This window comes from Orbicella franksi, chromosome 15, assembly GCF_964199315.1.
Source record: "Orbicella franksi chromosome 15, jaOrbFran1.1, whole genome shotgun sequence".
In the NCBI taxonomy this organism is placed as follows: domain Eukaryota; kingdom Metazoa; phylum Cnidaria; class Anthozoa; order Scleractinia; family Merulinidae; genus Orbicella; species Orbicella franksi.
The window spans coordinates 3332273-3348451 of NC_138159.1; the positions used below are offsets into that span (position 1 = coordinate 3332273).

The window sequence follows — 16179 nt, forward strand, 5'->3', positions numbered from 1 at the left end:
CGCAGTCGTTTTTCAGCTCTGTCGGTGTGCACTATAGAGGACGGCTGCGCCCGCAGTACCAGCGTACTGTCCTATCGAAACGCGACGCGTAAATTTTTTTTCTTCTCGCAGCTTTCCGTGCTCAGGCTGACGTAAGTGACCGGAAGTAAAATTTCACCTCCTTAGCAACGCGCGCGAGCGCGCACATGAATCGGTTGATGGGGCCTTAATTTAAATTTAAAAAGCACGAATTGCTCTATATTTTTAATTTGTTATAATCTGCTGTGGTTTCTAGCGTTTTGAACTACTTTCTCGTGAATATTCAATGTGACTTTGAGTGATAAATCTACATGTGACGCTGGAAGCGTCGGTACCAGGCGGGGCGCGGCGGGGGGAGGGGGGCGGGGGACGTCTCCAATATGATAAGCTCGTGGGAAATTTTGAAAAGAACCCATAAGAGGTAGCAAGATCCCGTTTTGTGGGCGTGGCTTGAAATTTTGTTAACCCTTAAAAGGGCTTGATTGTTTTACCAATACTGGAACAACCTGAAACCTTTACTAATACTAAGCTTAAGCCTAAACGTCGTCTTAGTGTAGTATTTAACCCCAAAACATTGTCTTAGTGTAGTGATTAGGCCTAAGGTTAGCATTAGGAAGAAGTTAATTAAGCTTGTTTCAGTATTGGTAAAACAATGATCCGGGAATTGTGTTTTAGACCCGCCGCTTGAAAGGAAGTGAAAATTTTCTGGTCTAATAACTTTTTATGTAGTAGCTTGGTAGGTTTTGTGTGGATATCACGATATAAAATTGTAACGTAAAACTTGATCTCTCGGTGGTAGAATCCCATCTCTTCAACGGATGATAAACAGAATGATGTCAAACATCGGCAGTGTTAGTCTGATATGGCCCCCATCTTGAGACGAAGTTCAACTGATTTCAGGTCTAATAGCGTTTTTCCTAGTACCTTGCTAGTTTTTGTGTTTACATCAAGGTAGTCTACTGTCGCCTGGAACTTCATCTCTCGATATTAGAATCCAATCGCTTAATACCTCAAAAGGTACAACGAGTACCCCCGTCCTGTTCGTATGGGTCCTCCTTGGCGTCGACTTCGGCCGTATGTAAGGAGTTGTGCTTGGGGGCTGCCGTTAAAGACAAAATGGGTTATAGATAGATTTCGTTTTAGAGGACGGGTACCATAGGACTCTACTAAGAAAGCTTGTATTTCTGCTCTCTGTTAGAGTGGTTCTAACTCGAGCTTCGAAAAGTAATTGGTTTTGTATCACTATACGATTGGCTTAAAAAACACGCGCCAATTTTCATCCAATCACTGCGTAAAACCAAAACCAACTTGACACCCTCGCACGCGTTTTACCGCGCTTCGCGTCAGCTTCATTTATTTACTTTGAGTTTTGATTGGTTCGTTAGACTGTCTGTGTGCTTTGTGATTGGCCAGAGTGATTGCTTTGGTTTTGGTCATACGATACTCAATTGAAAACCGCAAGACAAACGCTCACAACCAGTTCTCACACAGTGTTCTCACGCAAATGTTTCTTGATACTTTGAAGGCCCCTGTAAGTTGTTTTCGCACCACAGTCAAAAACGTCTAGAAATAGGGATTCCAGCTAGCAAAACCAAACTTAACAATTAAAAGTTGCTAACTGCTTTTCGAGAACCAGTCTGCATGAACTACCGAACCCCGCTGTTAATAGCCCTATCTATAATCACAAAATTTAACCATGATATGAAACTGAGTTCGAACCGAGGCAAACTGAAAACGTTTGTGAAGTACAAGCATTGTGACCAGCGGTTAAAAGGGAGATAACTTCATCAAGAAGTCAGATTTTTACTGTGATGTCTTTCTCTCTAATAGCAAACTTTGTGAACTTACATTATTTTTTTTTTTCGCCAAGTGATCCAGCCGTTTTCTTATGAGGTTTTAAAACTACAAACTACAGGTAGTTTACGCTACCAAACTGTTTCCTGTTCATACTAAAAAACTATCTGATGGTTTTGATGTGGCACAGCACGCCGCTTTTGTTAACACCATAATATTTCATGCGCGCTTTTCGTTTTTTGTATGGCGTGGCTCTCCCATTTGAACATACTGAAGAAGGACGAAGCTTAAAACTTCTAATTTACACGAACGAATTTGATCTTTTATTATCTCAAAGTCTCAGTTAGCCTAAATAGCACTACGTTAAACCTGCACTAGCACTACCTCGACAGATACAAAATAAAAACTTAAAACATGCATTCGTTACACCGATTCTCGCCACCCTTTTAGCCGTTACGCTGTTACGCAACCTGTTCCTGGCTCTTAGTGACTATAACCAAAATGGCCAGTTTTCTCCATGAGATGCGCCTGCAGCGAATCACGGTAGTTGTATAGAGCGTTTACACGTGACGTCATCAAATTCTTAAATCCAAAACTGAAGAGCCACCAAAGTTTTTATCCTTATCAGGCATAAGAGGTACTAATTTTACATCTGTTTACAACTTTCCAGCTCAATAGCGTCCATCGTTTGGAAACCAGCGCGTTTTAAATTTCAGAGTTATGGCGGATGAATATAACTACCATGATTCCCTGCAGGCACAATTGGAATTAGAATTGTTCCTTCACAGGTTACACAAATTGTCGCCTTTAAGAGAATAGGTGTACCTGATAATCCCCCGAGCGAAGAAATTAAGCCTAGTCAAGCTGCTGACAAACTCGATTTGCAAGTTTTTTCTATTGTTTCATTGGTAAAATGCTAAACGTTTCGACTCTGAACCATTTGAAACAAATACAAAGGAAACCTGCCTATACTAATAATAATCTCTCGGTATAAAATTATTTTTCAATTTCATGATGTGGCGACCTCGTTATCCTTGTCCAGCGATCATTTTTCAACTAGTCGCTGGTCAAGGGGAACGGAGGCCGTAAAGTTCTTTTTCCTCATTTGAAAGTAATTCTCTAATGTTTCGTTTGTAGAATAATAAATCCAGCAGTTCAAGTTTGTTTTAGGAGGAAGCCGTTTCATTCTTCCTCTTCATCGGGAGAGTCGTATGCATCTTCGTCAAAAGAGCGAAGAACACACGAAGCAACGACCAGTTCATCTTCCTCCTATAAAGATCAGGAAAAAAATAAAGGATTTAGAAACCACTCAACCAACATTATTAAAATATCGCAACATTGCTACTGCACCCATCGACAAACTTCTTCCCCCCCCCCCCCCTCCCATCGGAATAATTTTTGTTGACCAAAGAGATGATTCCTATCTCTTCTTGTCTAACAGTCTAATCGGAAACAGTAAGACTAAAACATTTAAACGTTGACATTTCAGCTAGGAATCTATCTCTTTGAAAAGTTAGTTAGCTATATCTAGTTTTCAGGTCTTGGAATATTTTTATAGAATTTTTTCACCAAGATAGCGGGTTGGGTAAAGGAGCTACGTCACGGTTTGCGCTTCTTGAAAAGTTTAGTCTAAATTTTTCAAGTTCGTCGTTTGTAATCCGTGTTAATCCCCTCCATCCTTAACCATCCTTGCTCCTTTATGGTTTATTATTATTTCTCTGGTGTTTTTCTATCTTAGTATACTACTATTTTCAGGTTTCCTTCAATTTAAAGATAATTTTGTACATGGCCAAAATAACTCAAAATTCCGTGAGTGAGCTCCTTTAGTGTATCGAAATCGATTCAACGATTTTACTGTCAGCTTCTAAACAGATCTTAGTCCGTTCAAATCCAGAGCCCAGGATCTCAGCTGACTCACCGCTTGTTTAAGCTGTTCGTTCAGAGCCTTGAATTTAGAAGCTGGTATCTCCGAAGCCTTCCTTTTCTGGGTAAGAATGGGCTAACAAAGATAAATAGACAATTAATCAGATTTATACAGACTATTTAGAAAATAAACATTTTTCAAATTAGTCAGCCACATTAAGAGCAAAAATAAAGGCTACATTCCGCAGATTTAAAGAGAAAAACAGTTTAAAGAAAGGTTAAAAAGGCTTTGACAGTTAAGAATGGTCACGAATGGCATTGTGTTGGCTAAATGAAAAGTATAATACTTTCTGCACTGGTTGCAATTTTTATGTCAATAAGTTCGAGTGGAAACTTCCCCCCCCCCCCCCCCCCTCACCCCTGGGAGGTTTCCTGTCCGGTACACGTAGTACTCGTCCACACTACGCCGGAGGAATTTGAAAACGCTGCCTTATTTCTACGGTTAGGCCTACCGTCCACACTAATCCGTCACGAAGACGGAGTTTTTCGAAAACGTTCTCCAAACAGTAGGAATTGGAAAACGCCGGCTTTTTGTTTTCGTGTGGACGAAAAACATTTTGAAAACGGAGCTTTTCGAAAACGATGTCGTCACGATAACCATGTGATTTCCCTGAACGAGGTTTCCTTAAACACAAATTCAAAAATGACCGTTGATTGTTGCTTTTTTAAATTGCTCCGGCGTAGTGTGGACGGTGAACACTGGATGCGTTTTCAGAGTGAAATCTCAGTTTTCGTCAACTTCTTCCGGAGTCGGTGCGGAAGGGGCCAAAGAGTATAGAGTTCTAATCTCCTCGCCCCACTCCATCCCTAGTTTTTACCCATGAAAACAATAGCGTCATTAGTAAACAGTGATAAGTAAAGAGCTTACTGAAAGCCAAGGATCGTCCAAACAAGCTTCCGCAGTCGGTCGTCTCCTAAAATGGGAAAAACGTATTAGCCTGATTAGAAAATGATAAATAAAAAAGAGGATAAAATATCCTTCTTTTAATTTTCTATTTCGTAATGTTTTGTTGTCCACCGTTTTATGACTTCTGAGGCAGATTTAAGAACGCTTGGATGGTAGGGGGTCTCAATGCGCTTTATTAACCGTCAACCGTCAACCGTCAAAAGGCCCAAAATATAACCATCAACTAAGAAAAAAATTTTCGTCAACCGTAAAACAACCGAAAACTTTATCAGTCAGCCAGCTGAAAGCTATATTTTTTAACCGTCAACCGTGGAAGGTACCCACTCCCCACCCCCACTGGATTTCTCCTGGTATTGCGTGCCCTTTAGGTAGGACAGCACACTGTTTTTACGTTTTTGGTGCGTTATTTGGGCCTGATGAGTTTTCCCGACTCCAATTCAACAAACAAATCCTGAGTCCAAATATTTTGCTACTAGTTCAGTAGAGCACGTACTCAAAAAAGTTTCGTTTCTTACTGATCAACCAGCGAAAAAGTTGAAACTCCATAAGTAGTGAGTCAGCTTGTCATAGTCTGAAAAGTTTGTGTTGCTATGCAACTCCTTTTGGGACTACGGGCTCATAAATTTTCACAGAGGATTAAAATTTCAGTTGTCAAACTTACTCAGGCTGTCTAACCAGAAGTTTCTTGATGAGGTTTTCAGCTTCTTGCGTAGCGTTTCGAAACAAAGTGGATGGCATTTCGAAAGCCGCCGTTCTGACTTTTGCAGCAACTTTCTCGTCGATATCTTCATCACTTCCGGTGTCTTCTACAGTAAATGGCACCGTAGCACTCAAACTGGGAACGCATGTCAATCAATCAGTCAGTCAATCCATCAATCTATCAATCAATCGATCGATCGATCGATCGATCGATCGATCAGTCAATCCGTCAATCCATCAATCAGTCAGTCATTCAGTCAAACAGTCAATCAATCAATCCATCAGTCTCCATTCAGTCCGTCAGTTAGTTAATCAGTCAATCAATCAATCAATCAGTCAGTCAGTCAGTCAATCAGTCTAATCAGTAAGTCAAACAGCCAATCAGTAAGTCAGTCAGTCAATCAGTCAGTCAGTCATTAATCAATCAGTCAATCAATCAATCAATCAATCAATCAATCAGTAAATCAATCAATCAATCGATCAATCAATCAAACAATAAATCAATCAATCAGTCAGTCAATCAGTCCTTCAGTCAGTCAGCCAGTCAATCAATTAATCAGTCAATCAATCAATCCATCTCTGCATCCATCAACTTTTCATTCAACTATTAATTAATGTATTGAATGGTTGTCATCTTTATTTTTGATGGCATGAAAGTGAAAACTAACAATTTTCATTGTAAGCATCTGGAGTTAATCAATCAATTTGTCAAGCACCTGGTAAACAAAGGGCCTTAAACAGGACTTACAATATGTACAGGAGCACTCCCACGCTCCACATGTCAGCCCCCCAGTGGGTCATTTCAAAGTTGAGTACCTCGGGTGCTGAAATGGAGAAAAAAACCTACTTAACAGACGCCGGTAAATGTTCTGTAAGTGCGATAATAAATTGTCCAAGTATACAGGAAACGTGGGGTCGAAATGTCGTGAGAAGGAGCAAATAATTTGGACTTATAACAAGAACAAAGTTAAGCTTAAAAGTTCCAATTTTTTTTTCCAATTCTCCTTCAAGTTTCCACTGCTAATTATTCTAAGAAAAAGTTCTCATTATATGTTACCTGTGAACTCCGTGACCCCGACCGCGTCGACTAGCTGACCATCGGGGTACTGGATCTGCCTTGCATTTCCGTAATCGATTAATGTCAGTTTGAAATCTTTGGACACGAAAAGGTTCGGAGGCTGTTGGAATTTAAAGGAAAGGAGAACATTTTTTTTAGTGCAAAGTACATATTGTGTTTTGAAATCCGCTAAATTATTCAAATTACAAATTGAAAGTTTGACTTAGTTTTTTCAGCTGTTAAGTTCTACCAAGAGACTAAGATGGTTCTACTCGAGACACTCTACTATGGTCTGACTCTTACCTGAAACTGACCGCTAAGGAAACTCAAGCCCCCCCCCCCCCCCCCTATCATTTCACGTTCCTCAAATAGTGATCAACGTTAATCTATTTCCCCATCCTCCTTTTTTCACTTGTTTTGCCTGATACCGACAGACTTCGAGTCATTTCCCCGCTTTTTTACCAGTCTTTTCACGCCGTTTTTACTTCTTTGCCTGATACCGGCAAACGTCGAGTCATTTTCCCGCTTTTTTTTTCACTTGCTTTGCCTGATACTGACGAACGCCAAGTCATATTCCCGCCTTTTTTCTTACCCTTATATCCAGATGTACTACGTTCTGTCTGTGTAGATAGCAGAGAGCCTCTACAAGTTGAACGATGACCAGAGATGCGTCCTCCTCGGTCGCTTTACTTTTGTTTCCAAGGAATTCAAGTACTTCTTCTCCCTCGACCCTAAAACACAAGTCGTGACTTCAGGGATCAAAACAGAAGCACAATAAAACTAGAGCAATGAGCTAAAAAAAACGGTATTTGCTTTAATTTGATGCACAGCTTCCACTCGAAACGTCAGTCTCTGGTTGTTCGAAAGGTGGATAACAGTATTCACCGTATAAAGCACCTATCCAGCAGATAGCGGGGTGTGTTTTGTAAACACGTATCTACTGGATAGCGATTTATCCAGTGAATAGCGTTATCCAGTCTCCGAACAACTGGGGCCAGCTCTTTGAATAATATATAGATTTAGCCCAGCCTAAAAGAGGAGTTCCTGATTACAATAAAGTAACCCGGCTTGAGCCTGCGATCCATCGAAAAGTAGTACCTGGGCTGCGGTCAACTTAAAAAACACGTGACCTCGATGAGGTCTAAACCTGAGCCGGAGAATGGTCACGTGATACTGGTCTACTGGATACTGGATATCTTGTTTTGACAGGGAATGGGAGGAAGAGAGACCTGGGAACGAAGTGTTGACACCTCATCCGAAACAGTTCCCAAGACCAACTCACCGATCCATTAAAATGACCACGTATTTTTGAACAATAAATCCATCCTTAACTGTCAGCAGTTTGTCGTGCTTAAAAGTTTTCATTATATCAAATTCCTGTTTCGTGTTCTTCTCGGTTTCTTGATCGTACTTGATCAGTTTGGCCACCAGCTGTTTCCTTGTTTTCTTATCTGAGCAGGATTTGACAACGGCGTACTTTCCCCTATAAAGCAAATAGAGATAACTGAAGCACTCAGTGACTGGCATCAAGGGAGACAGTGAGTTTTGTTTCCTTAAGACCGTACAAAACTCAGTGTTTTGTTGTACCTCTCAATTCAACTGACTGATATAGAACGAACTGGGATAAAATTGTTCGCTTGACGCCTGCTGACTCACAAATTTTCCGCGTTTTCAAGGTGCACGACCTGATCACGTGTGAGTCGAAAGTTCAAGTTGTTTCCTTAGGGAGTGAGTGGGTAGTTATATTATGAGTTTTGACTCACGACACGTGACTTGCTCTACTCCAATCGGAAAACGTATTTGAGTTGGGAAGTATAACAACAAACATTTAACACAGCCGCATCATTCTTTGTACTTTGAAGGCACGGACTCAACTAACAATCATTTTGCTTCAGTGATACAAAAACCACCATAGTGAATGACAGAATATGGGATTGGAGACGGGAGATCAAGCACCTTCTACCGCAATTAAAACGTTTACATTTTTTTTTTTCACTCAGTAAAGCTAGCTTGCTACCGGTCAGCACCCAATTCAGTACAATCCAAGATGGCAGCATCGAGAACTTGATCTATCGAGGGCCGTTCCAAATGAGAGAAAAATTGAACGCGAATCTGAACAGTGTTATTTAGAAAAAGTGCGCGAGAAATTCGACTGAAAGTCAGTTTAGGTTTTTCCGAACTCTACATGGGCCAATTTGCTTTGAAGTGAACTTTGATCTTATTCAGGCCGAACGATCATGGTCTTCAAATTCGATGGGCTTAGAATAGAAAGAAAACGTTGAATTAATCACAAGCGAACAAGTTAAAAATTCCGAATAACCCCGGTTGCAGCACTGATTGTCAAGGCTTGAGAAAGTTAAGAACTTTATTGAATGTCGTTTCTGTTACCGCTAAGGAGAATAGACATGTAAATACTTTACTGCTGCGTTAGTTAGATTTCTTCTGTCTTTTTACATAACATCTGCCTTACTATGTTTAACACGGCCTTTCGAAGTTCGCGAAGACGCCAGCAATACAAAAATGGATTAATGGACGAATTCATTAACGCTGCGGTTTCTGCAAATGTCCAAGCGTTTCCCCAGAGATCGCGTGAAACGGATAAAATTGACAAGGAAATGAACACAGGGGTGTAACATAAAATCATTACCACGTAATAAATAAAAGTGTTTTTAGCACTTTTAGCCGTTCGCTGCACTCTCAGATTTTTTCCAATCTGATTATTTCCAATCTGGTCATTTCCAGTTGTAGTAGTTTTCACGACCTGTTGTTGAAGGTGAATCTGTATCTGATGTTGTTTTACAATTCCATAGATTTGGATGTAGCAAACAGTGGAAACTAAAACACAGATGGCAATTACAAAAAGTGCAGAGAAGCAATAAGCCTTCATGTTCCAAACAGCTAAAAGACCTAACAGGAAACTTATAAACCAAAGCATAGCTGATGTAGACATAGCGCGATGTGCAGTCATCAGATTCGGATATCGCATGTGATAATGAAGAGCCAGGAAGCGATCTACACTAACGGTTGTCATTGTTAAAAGAGACACTCCACATAAAGCAAAAGCCATCGTGTCCATCGCTTGCTTCAACGATCTGTTTTTTATAAGCTCGCTTGCTATGTAAAGTGGTTGTACGACAATCGCAACAAGAAAATCGGAAACGGCCAAGTTGCAGAGCAAAGTTATGGACGGTGAACGAAGCGAAGGCGTTCTTAATATGGAGACTAACACCAGAAGGTTTCCCATTATTGATATGAGCATCAATGGGGCATTCAGAGCACAATTTATGATGATAATAGTTTCACGACGAACCGGATTGCCTCCACTGCTTGAATAATTCGTTTCTGATACGATTGTCATCTTCGCACACCCTCTAGGAGATCGTTGACGCTTAAAACGAACAGCTTTGAAACGAATATTATCCTTCAGTAAAAGAGCTTCAAAACCATATTTAGGTTTTGCGTTAGCATCAGATCGGCCTGCTGGTTCCGCATGGATGGCTGTTTAAATGGCTGTTAATTGATGGTTGAAAAAGGGTCAAATCATAGTCGATTAGCTCGCTTTCCACGAGTGTGTATCATTGGTCATTCTAGGCACACTGGACAGCTGCGTTGATGGCGTTTCTGTCAATTATATAACATCAAAATCCAGAATAAATTACGCTACAAAATTAACACATTAGACAAGTGTCGACGCCTGCAATTAACTGTTTGTTCGAATAAGTGATTTTCGGTCTAACGGAAATTAACGTATTTGACAACTCTAGCAAACTGAACAAAACACCTATTGACAATTTACTGTCCAATTCTGTTCTTCTTAAAGATTTATTTTCGGGTTGTCATGACAAGTTTTTAGCATTTTCTCTTGACAGTCACCTGCCTAATTTTATTTCGACCTGGAAATATCAGACCTCCCGCGCGTACCCTTTGATGGCTTAGAAACGGGTTTGATTGGGCCAGAAGAAAAACTGTGGGAAAATACATCTCAACACAAGTTATTGCGCATGGTCCAAAACCGCTGACAATGCATGACAGCTCGTTTAATACCCCCGTTTACACCAGCTAACCTAGTTTAGGTAAATAAGGTTTAGGTTTTTCCAATCGGTAACGCTTTGCAGTCATTTTGAATAGAAAAATTTCAAATCACCTTGCTACCATATTTTAATCAAACAGGTTTTTAACCTTGTTTACTGTTGAACCACTTTTAAACATGTTAAACATATTAGTGCGAGAAGGGTTTAAATTGTCGACAAATCCTCACATGGTTGTATTCAGCGAATGCTGAAGCGGAGTGGACGGTAGGTATGTTTATAGCTAGTTTTCTGCGGTCTGTTTACCTAACAGCTGCCTTACTGTCTTTACAACTGTCGTTCGAAGCTCGCGAAGACGCCAGCAATACAAAACTGGATTGATGGACGAATTCATAAAGACTACAGTATCTGCGAAGGTCCACCCTTCATTCCAGTGAGAAGGGGAAATAAATAATATCGCCATGGCAACAAACACCGGGGTATAGCACGAAATCATTACGGTGTAATAAATAAACGTACTTTTGGCACTTTTGGTGGATCGTAACATGGTTTGGTTAATATCTGTAGCATTACTTTCCACAGCCTGTTGTTGAGTGTGAATTTGTAAGTGATGCTGTTTGACAATAAAATAGATTTTAATGTAGCAAACAGTGGAAACTAACAGACAAATTAGAATACTGACTGCTGAAGCCAAATAATAAGCGTTGATGGTCCAGAAAGTTAAAAATGACAACAGGAAGACAATGATCCAAAGAGTTGCTGTTGTATAGATGGCGCGGCGTGTAGTCATCAAACGCGGATATCGCATGTGATAGTGAAGGGCCAAGAACCGGTCGACGCTTATCACTGCCATTGACAACAGGGAAACACCACAGACCGCAAAGACGGTTGTGTTGAATGCTTGCTTCAGTGTACTGTTTCCCGTCAGTGCATTAGCGATGTAAAGAGGTTGTAGAACAAGTCCAACAAGCAGGTCTGACATAGCCAAACTGCAGAGCAAAGTTATCGACGGCGGTAAGAGTGAATAAGCTCTCAGTATCGCGACTAACACCAGAGTGTTGCCAATGATTGCTAAGATCATCAATGGAACATTCAGTACACAATTTATGATGACAATGTTTTCAAGACCAGAGTTCTCGTTCTCCATGTCCGAGTAACATGAAAAATTAGTTTTGGATTCGTTTGTCATCTTAGCATACCTTGGGCACGTTTCAAGTCGTAGTAAGATAGTGTTGTGTGTTTGGAAAAAAAAAATTAATATAAACAGGATGTCAACAGCACGTCAATAAACAGCATTAATAACGTTCGGTCCATTAGCCTATTGTCTGTCATAAACAGCTGTTGAAAGGTTGTAGATTAAAAATGGCTTAAAGAAGACAGCTGGTGATTAAATCTGACCATCGATTACCCCTGCTTTTAGAAAAATATCGAGGGCTGGAGACTTTCCCAGTGCGTTCACGTTGATTTAGCAACAGGACGGGAACGTCAGATGACAACTGCAAGTCGCGCGGAATAACCTGGATTCTGTTCTAATTTGACCATATTTGGGTATTTGTACAGCGCGCGCCGTCGTCAAGTGACGTTCCCGTTCTCTTGCTAAATCAGCCTAATATTTGAATTCGAGGCACCTATTACCGACTTTAAAATGTTATTTTATCATACAGAAGACGGAAGATATCATGACTTATTTCCTCCTTCCCTGGTGAATAGCAGGAGTGGAGCATGACAAGATTTAAATGGTATACCCGTGAAAGTGATAAGCAAATTATTGCCTAAACATAATTAACGTTTTTGCCAGCGGCGGCCACAGTGTGTTTGTTGATAATGAATACAAGTTCCTAATGCAACATAAGATTTTTAACACACTTGACACATTCAAAAGATCCACGTCTAAGCCACATGCAGGCCTACGACAAGAGATTATTTTGCCAAAAGCAACTGAGCTGCGTTGAGTTCAGAGGGGGACCGTTACTACCTCAGGCATAGGAAAAACTATGCTTTAAAAAAGAATTATAACATAGATAGGATCCTGTGCGCGCTCTGATTGGTCGAAAAGCCATGTTTTATCCGAGAATAAAACAGAAAAAGCGTGTTTTATTGTTTTTCGCCACATTACTTCTATATCATAAGGTAAATGAAGAAGCCTAAGCCGTGTATTACACTGTGATAAAACACTCCGGCTGCAGCTCGTGTTTTCTACATTTCCCTCGTGTTCTCAAATGCCCATCTCGTTTTATCACAGTGTAATACACGGCTCAGGCTTCTTTATTTGTTAAATATGCCAGGACAAATGTATTGTATACATGTATAGTTTTTTCCACAGAATATCGAATACTTGGAATCTTCCTCAAATAGAAACTCGTAGTGCTACGAATGTAAATATGTTTAAGGATACAGCTAAGAGGTTTTTCATGGAGTTATGAGTACTCTAACTCCAGTTTTAAATAGTTTTGCTTTTTACACTCAAGTATTACTTAGATATAATATGTAATTCTTATCAATTCAGTGATCTGTTTTTATATGGGGTCCTGGACGCTTTTACAGATTATCCCTTGGCTTTTCTTTTAGGAATTTAAATATTATTTTGTGTTTACTTGTAATTATTTTAGTGGCACGAATTGAAATAAAAAATAAACGATAATGCGTTCGGCCACTTTGCAGTTTTAAATTGACCAAAACATGTTTTACAGTTCAATATCAAGAGATTATAACCTCTTGTCAATATCAAATACTTTATAGATCTTGCCTCATGACCGATCAGGGTGGCTTCGGGTTGTTCATAAAAGCCGAGATTTCGTTAATTTCTCTTCATGCTCAACTGCCACGTTTTTTTTTTTTTCTTATCTTGAATTTTTATGAGACGTTTCACTACCACACAAGCTTGAGAGACCTGGGAATGAGAACCAGACTCCTCTCGACCAAGTTATTGCGTTCGACACTAACGCTTACTAATATTATTATAAATTGAACTCACTATCTCTTTTCTGATTGGTCGAAAGCGTACAGTGAATTTTCAAAATCAGCGCGTGCCGTCATCTCTGCAGATTATACAATAATCATAAAACAATTATTGGATGAGGTTTTTGTGATATCCAGAATAATCAAGGTCGAGGTAGGGGTTATCAACCGAAGCCGAAGGCTGAGGCTGATAACCCTTACCGAGATCTTGATTATTCTGGATATCACAAGAATCTCATCCAATGATTGTTTTATTATACATTGAACGAAAAAAATGGGAGTCATGTTTTTGCTTCTTCAGCGATTTCAAGCAACACAAAGCGCGTGAACTTGACATGATTACCCGTGACCTTGAGGGTCTTGCGCGTGGGTTCTCGCGTGGCTGTCGCGTGAGTGTTATGTCCGAAACGCTGACAATGACGTCACGGACTTACAAATGACGCGAACCGCTGGTCAAAGGAAACGCGGGCTCTGACATGGTTGCATGGTCGCCCTTCATCGTTCAAAGAGCCCGAAAGTGCTAATTTAATGGCTAAGAATTTAATTTTTTACACGCGCTCCGACAACTGTTTAGATCACAATAAAGCTACACCTAGACGGTAAGAAAGGGCTGACACGAAATATAAACAAAGGGGAAAACTTACAAGTTATGATTTCGCAGGGTCTTAAAGAACAGTTGATGTCTTTGACGTAAATGTAACAACATCACACACTTAGTACTTAATTGATTAATTAAATTCAATGAAATGAGACGTGCTTAAAAATCAGGCTACGCGAAAAATATGCTCTCAAGTACCACTTGAAAGTGTCCCATCGAGAAATGAGAGAATTCGAAATATTCCTTTAAAGTTCCGTGATGATTTTGTCAAAGACTTCGTTCAATGACGGATCCGGAAAGTCTAGAAAGAGGGCACTGAGAGTGCACATACCTCTCCTCCCCCCTTCAGTACCATCTCTAAAATATCCACTATAAAGAGATGCAGCCCCCTCCCACCCCCCCCACCAAACCCCCAAACCGCCCGTATCGTTATCGTAGTAATCAGTGAAAGAATTCTGGTTGCACTGGAAAGTTTTTTTCTCCGAAAATTTAAAGTTTTTAAACTTCTGCCATTTCTACGCCTCATGATAGTGAACTGTCAAGACTTAAATTTCGCGCCACTGGCGAATTACTTTTCGAAGTGAAAGCCAGATGTGAGGAACACTGTGTCCGTGTCGCACGCGAAAGTTAAAGAGCTTCACTTGAATTGTTTTTTATCGTTTTTCCGTAACACGTTTATTAAAAGCGATTAAGTGTTTCTCGTTTTGGAAACAAACGAATACAATCCTAAGAATAATAAGATCATAGACTGATTTTGATGACCTCTGCCAGGGGTCAGTAGAAGATTTTGTCTGAAATGAACGGTAGAATAAACAGCTAAATAAATAACTGGAATAATAAATGATGCGCCTTTAAATTGTGTGACTCAAAACAAGACACTTTCTCTCTTTTTATCCGGTTTCAAAATCGCTCTTAATCATATCAAAGAGTACAAAAATAATTTGGCCAAAATAGTCGCTAAAAAATTTGCCAAAACACTCATCAAATAGAATTTTTAAAGCATTCATGTTCATTACAGACAAGCCTACGAAAAAGCAAGACGCAGAGATTTTTGAGGCAGAAAAATTCACAAATATATTTGATTCTGTGCTGTTTGCACCACAGACGAAAACTAAGCGAAGTTGATTTAATTTGTTTTGGGTTAAAATTGCAAGATGTTTCGAGACAACTAGAAACTCTTTGTGTGCCTTTCAGCACGCACCTCCTCATCGAGGGTAGAACAGTTACTCTACACGCCGACGAAAGAAAAGACAAATATTTGCGTCTAAAATTGTTACAAAAGTTCTTTGCAAACTGTAAGAAGGCTCAGATAAAGCCCCTTAAGTGAAGATCTCGAACGTGCGTTACTATCCTGACAACGTGATCAACAAACATTCAAAAGGTTTTTTTTTTAGTTCGGCTTGTCTCTGCCTCCGATCTTGGTTATGTTGGATTTATTAGAGCAAAAAGCATAAATTACCTTCCAATTTCCTCGCGAAAGGTGTAATATTTCTCCGGGTTTTCCTTCCTTAACTCCATGTTGTTCCAGTTAAAAGTCTAATCACGACTTGGGTGTAGCTGAGAAAGCTCTACTTTGAATGACATTGATACTGATACCATTTCAGCGCAGCCCCCTTTTAGGGAAATGCGGCTTTCCCATTGGTTCTGATGGTAATGAAAAGAATCCAACATAAGAAGTGATGAGGGTCAGATTTCCATAGGTCTCGTTTCGTGACCCAGTTTAACCCTGTTTCGCTTATTAAAAACTGATGCAAGTTTCGTGCTTTGAATTGTAATGTCGATGAATATCATATGTGTAATGATGGAGAATCCAGTTAAAACATAGAGGTGTAAATTTCTTCTTCAGTCACGCTACACGCAAACAAGTCAATAAATAAGTAACAGGGTACCTTTTGGTTTGTAACGTTTTATAATGACTTTCTAATCAGTTAAGCTTAAGGTCTTTGCACGAACTAAATTTAAATGAATACCTCCAGTTAATCATATTCAACAGGAAAAGGGATCATTGTTTTTGTTGCACTTTAAGTGGTTTATTTTCGCACGTTGCTCCACTCTGTATCTTGTCATCCACTGTTTACATCTGAAATGACATTATGCATTCCAAAAAGAAATTGCATAGTTCAGATTCCTTTTTGTTTCTAACATAATATTTCTTGGCGACAGTGGTCTGGAAAAATAATCTATAACAATGTTTTTT

General features: G+C 39.8%; 3 protein-coding genes across 3 annotated transcripts; all 3 read right to left on the reverse strand.

Annotated features, from left to right (window-relative positions):
• Nucleotides 1-271: 271 nt before the first annotated feature.
• On the reverse strand, nt 272-15575 carry LOC145470323 (death-associated protein kinase 2-like). The gene is made up of 9 exons (XM_081454164.1): nt 15442-15575; nt 7681-7881; nt 6991-7129; nt 6399-6519; nt 6090-6165; nt 5304-5477; nt 4604-4649; nt 3731-3811; nt 272-3081 (listed from the first exon to the last, which is right to left on the reverse strand). The coding sequence occupies exons 1-9, from the start codon at nt 15498-15500 to the stop codon at nt 2995-2997; spliced, it is 984 nt and encodes a 327-aa protein (XP_081310290.1). The 5' UTR covers nt 15501-15575; the 3' UTR covers nt 272-2994.
• LOC145470324 (alpha-1A adrenergic receptor-like) lies at nt 7895-9771 on the reverse strand. The gene has a single exon (XM_081454165.1). It carries the CDS (start codon nt 9754-9756, stop codon nt 8830-8832), a length of 927 nt encoding a protein of 308 aa, XP_081310291.1. The 5' UTR covers nt 9757-9771; the 3' UTR covers nt 7895-8829.
• LOC145470325 (melanocyte-stimulating hormone receptor-like) lies at nt 10693-15448 on the reverse strand. Its single transcript, XM_081454166.1, has one exon. It carries the CDS (start codon nt 11613-11615, stop codon nt 10710-10712), a length of 906 nt encoding a protein of 301 aa, XP_081310292.1. The 5' UTR covers nt 11616-15448; the 3' UTR covers nt 10693-10709.
• Nucleotides 15576-16179: the final 604 nt, after the last annotated feature.

Bases quoted from the DNA above. Each gene is read 5' to 3' on its own strand.
- LOC145470324 (XM_081454165.1), bottom strand. From the start codon at position 9,756: ATGACAATCGTATCAGAAACGAATTATTCAAGCAGTGGAGGCAATCCG.
- LOC145470323 (XM_081454164.1), bottom strand. From the start codon at position 15,500: ATGGAGTTAAGGAAGGAAAACCCGGAGAAATATTACACCTTTCGCGAG. The intron at 4,650-5,303 runs GTAAGTTTGACA...TTCCCATTTTAG, and splicing joins CTTCTGGTTAGACAGCCTGA to GAGACGACCGACTGCGGAAG. The intron at 3,812-4,603 runs GTAAGCTCTTTA...TATCTTTGTTAG, and splicing joins TGGACGATCCTTGGCTTTCA to CCCATTCTTACCCAGAAAAG.
- LOC145470325 (XM_081454166.1), bottom strand. From the start codon at position 11,615: ATGACAAACGAATCCAAAACTAATTTTTCATGTTACTCGGACATGGAG.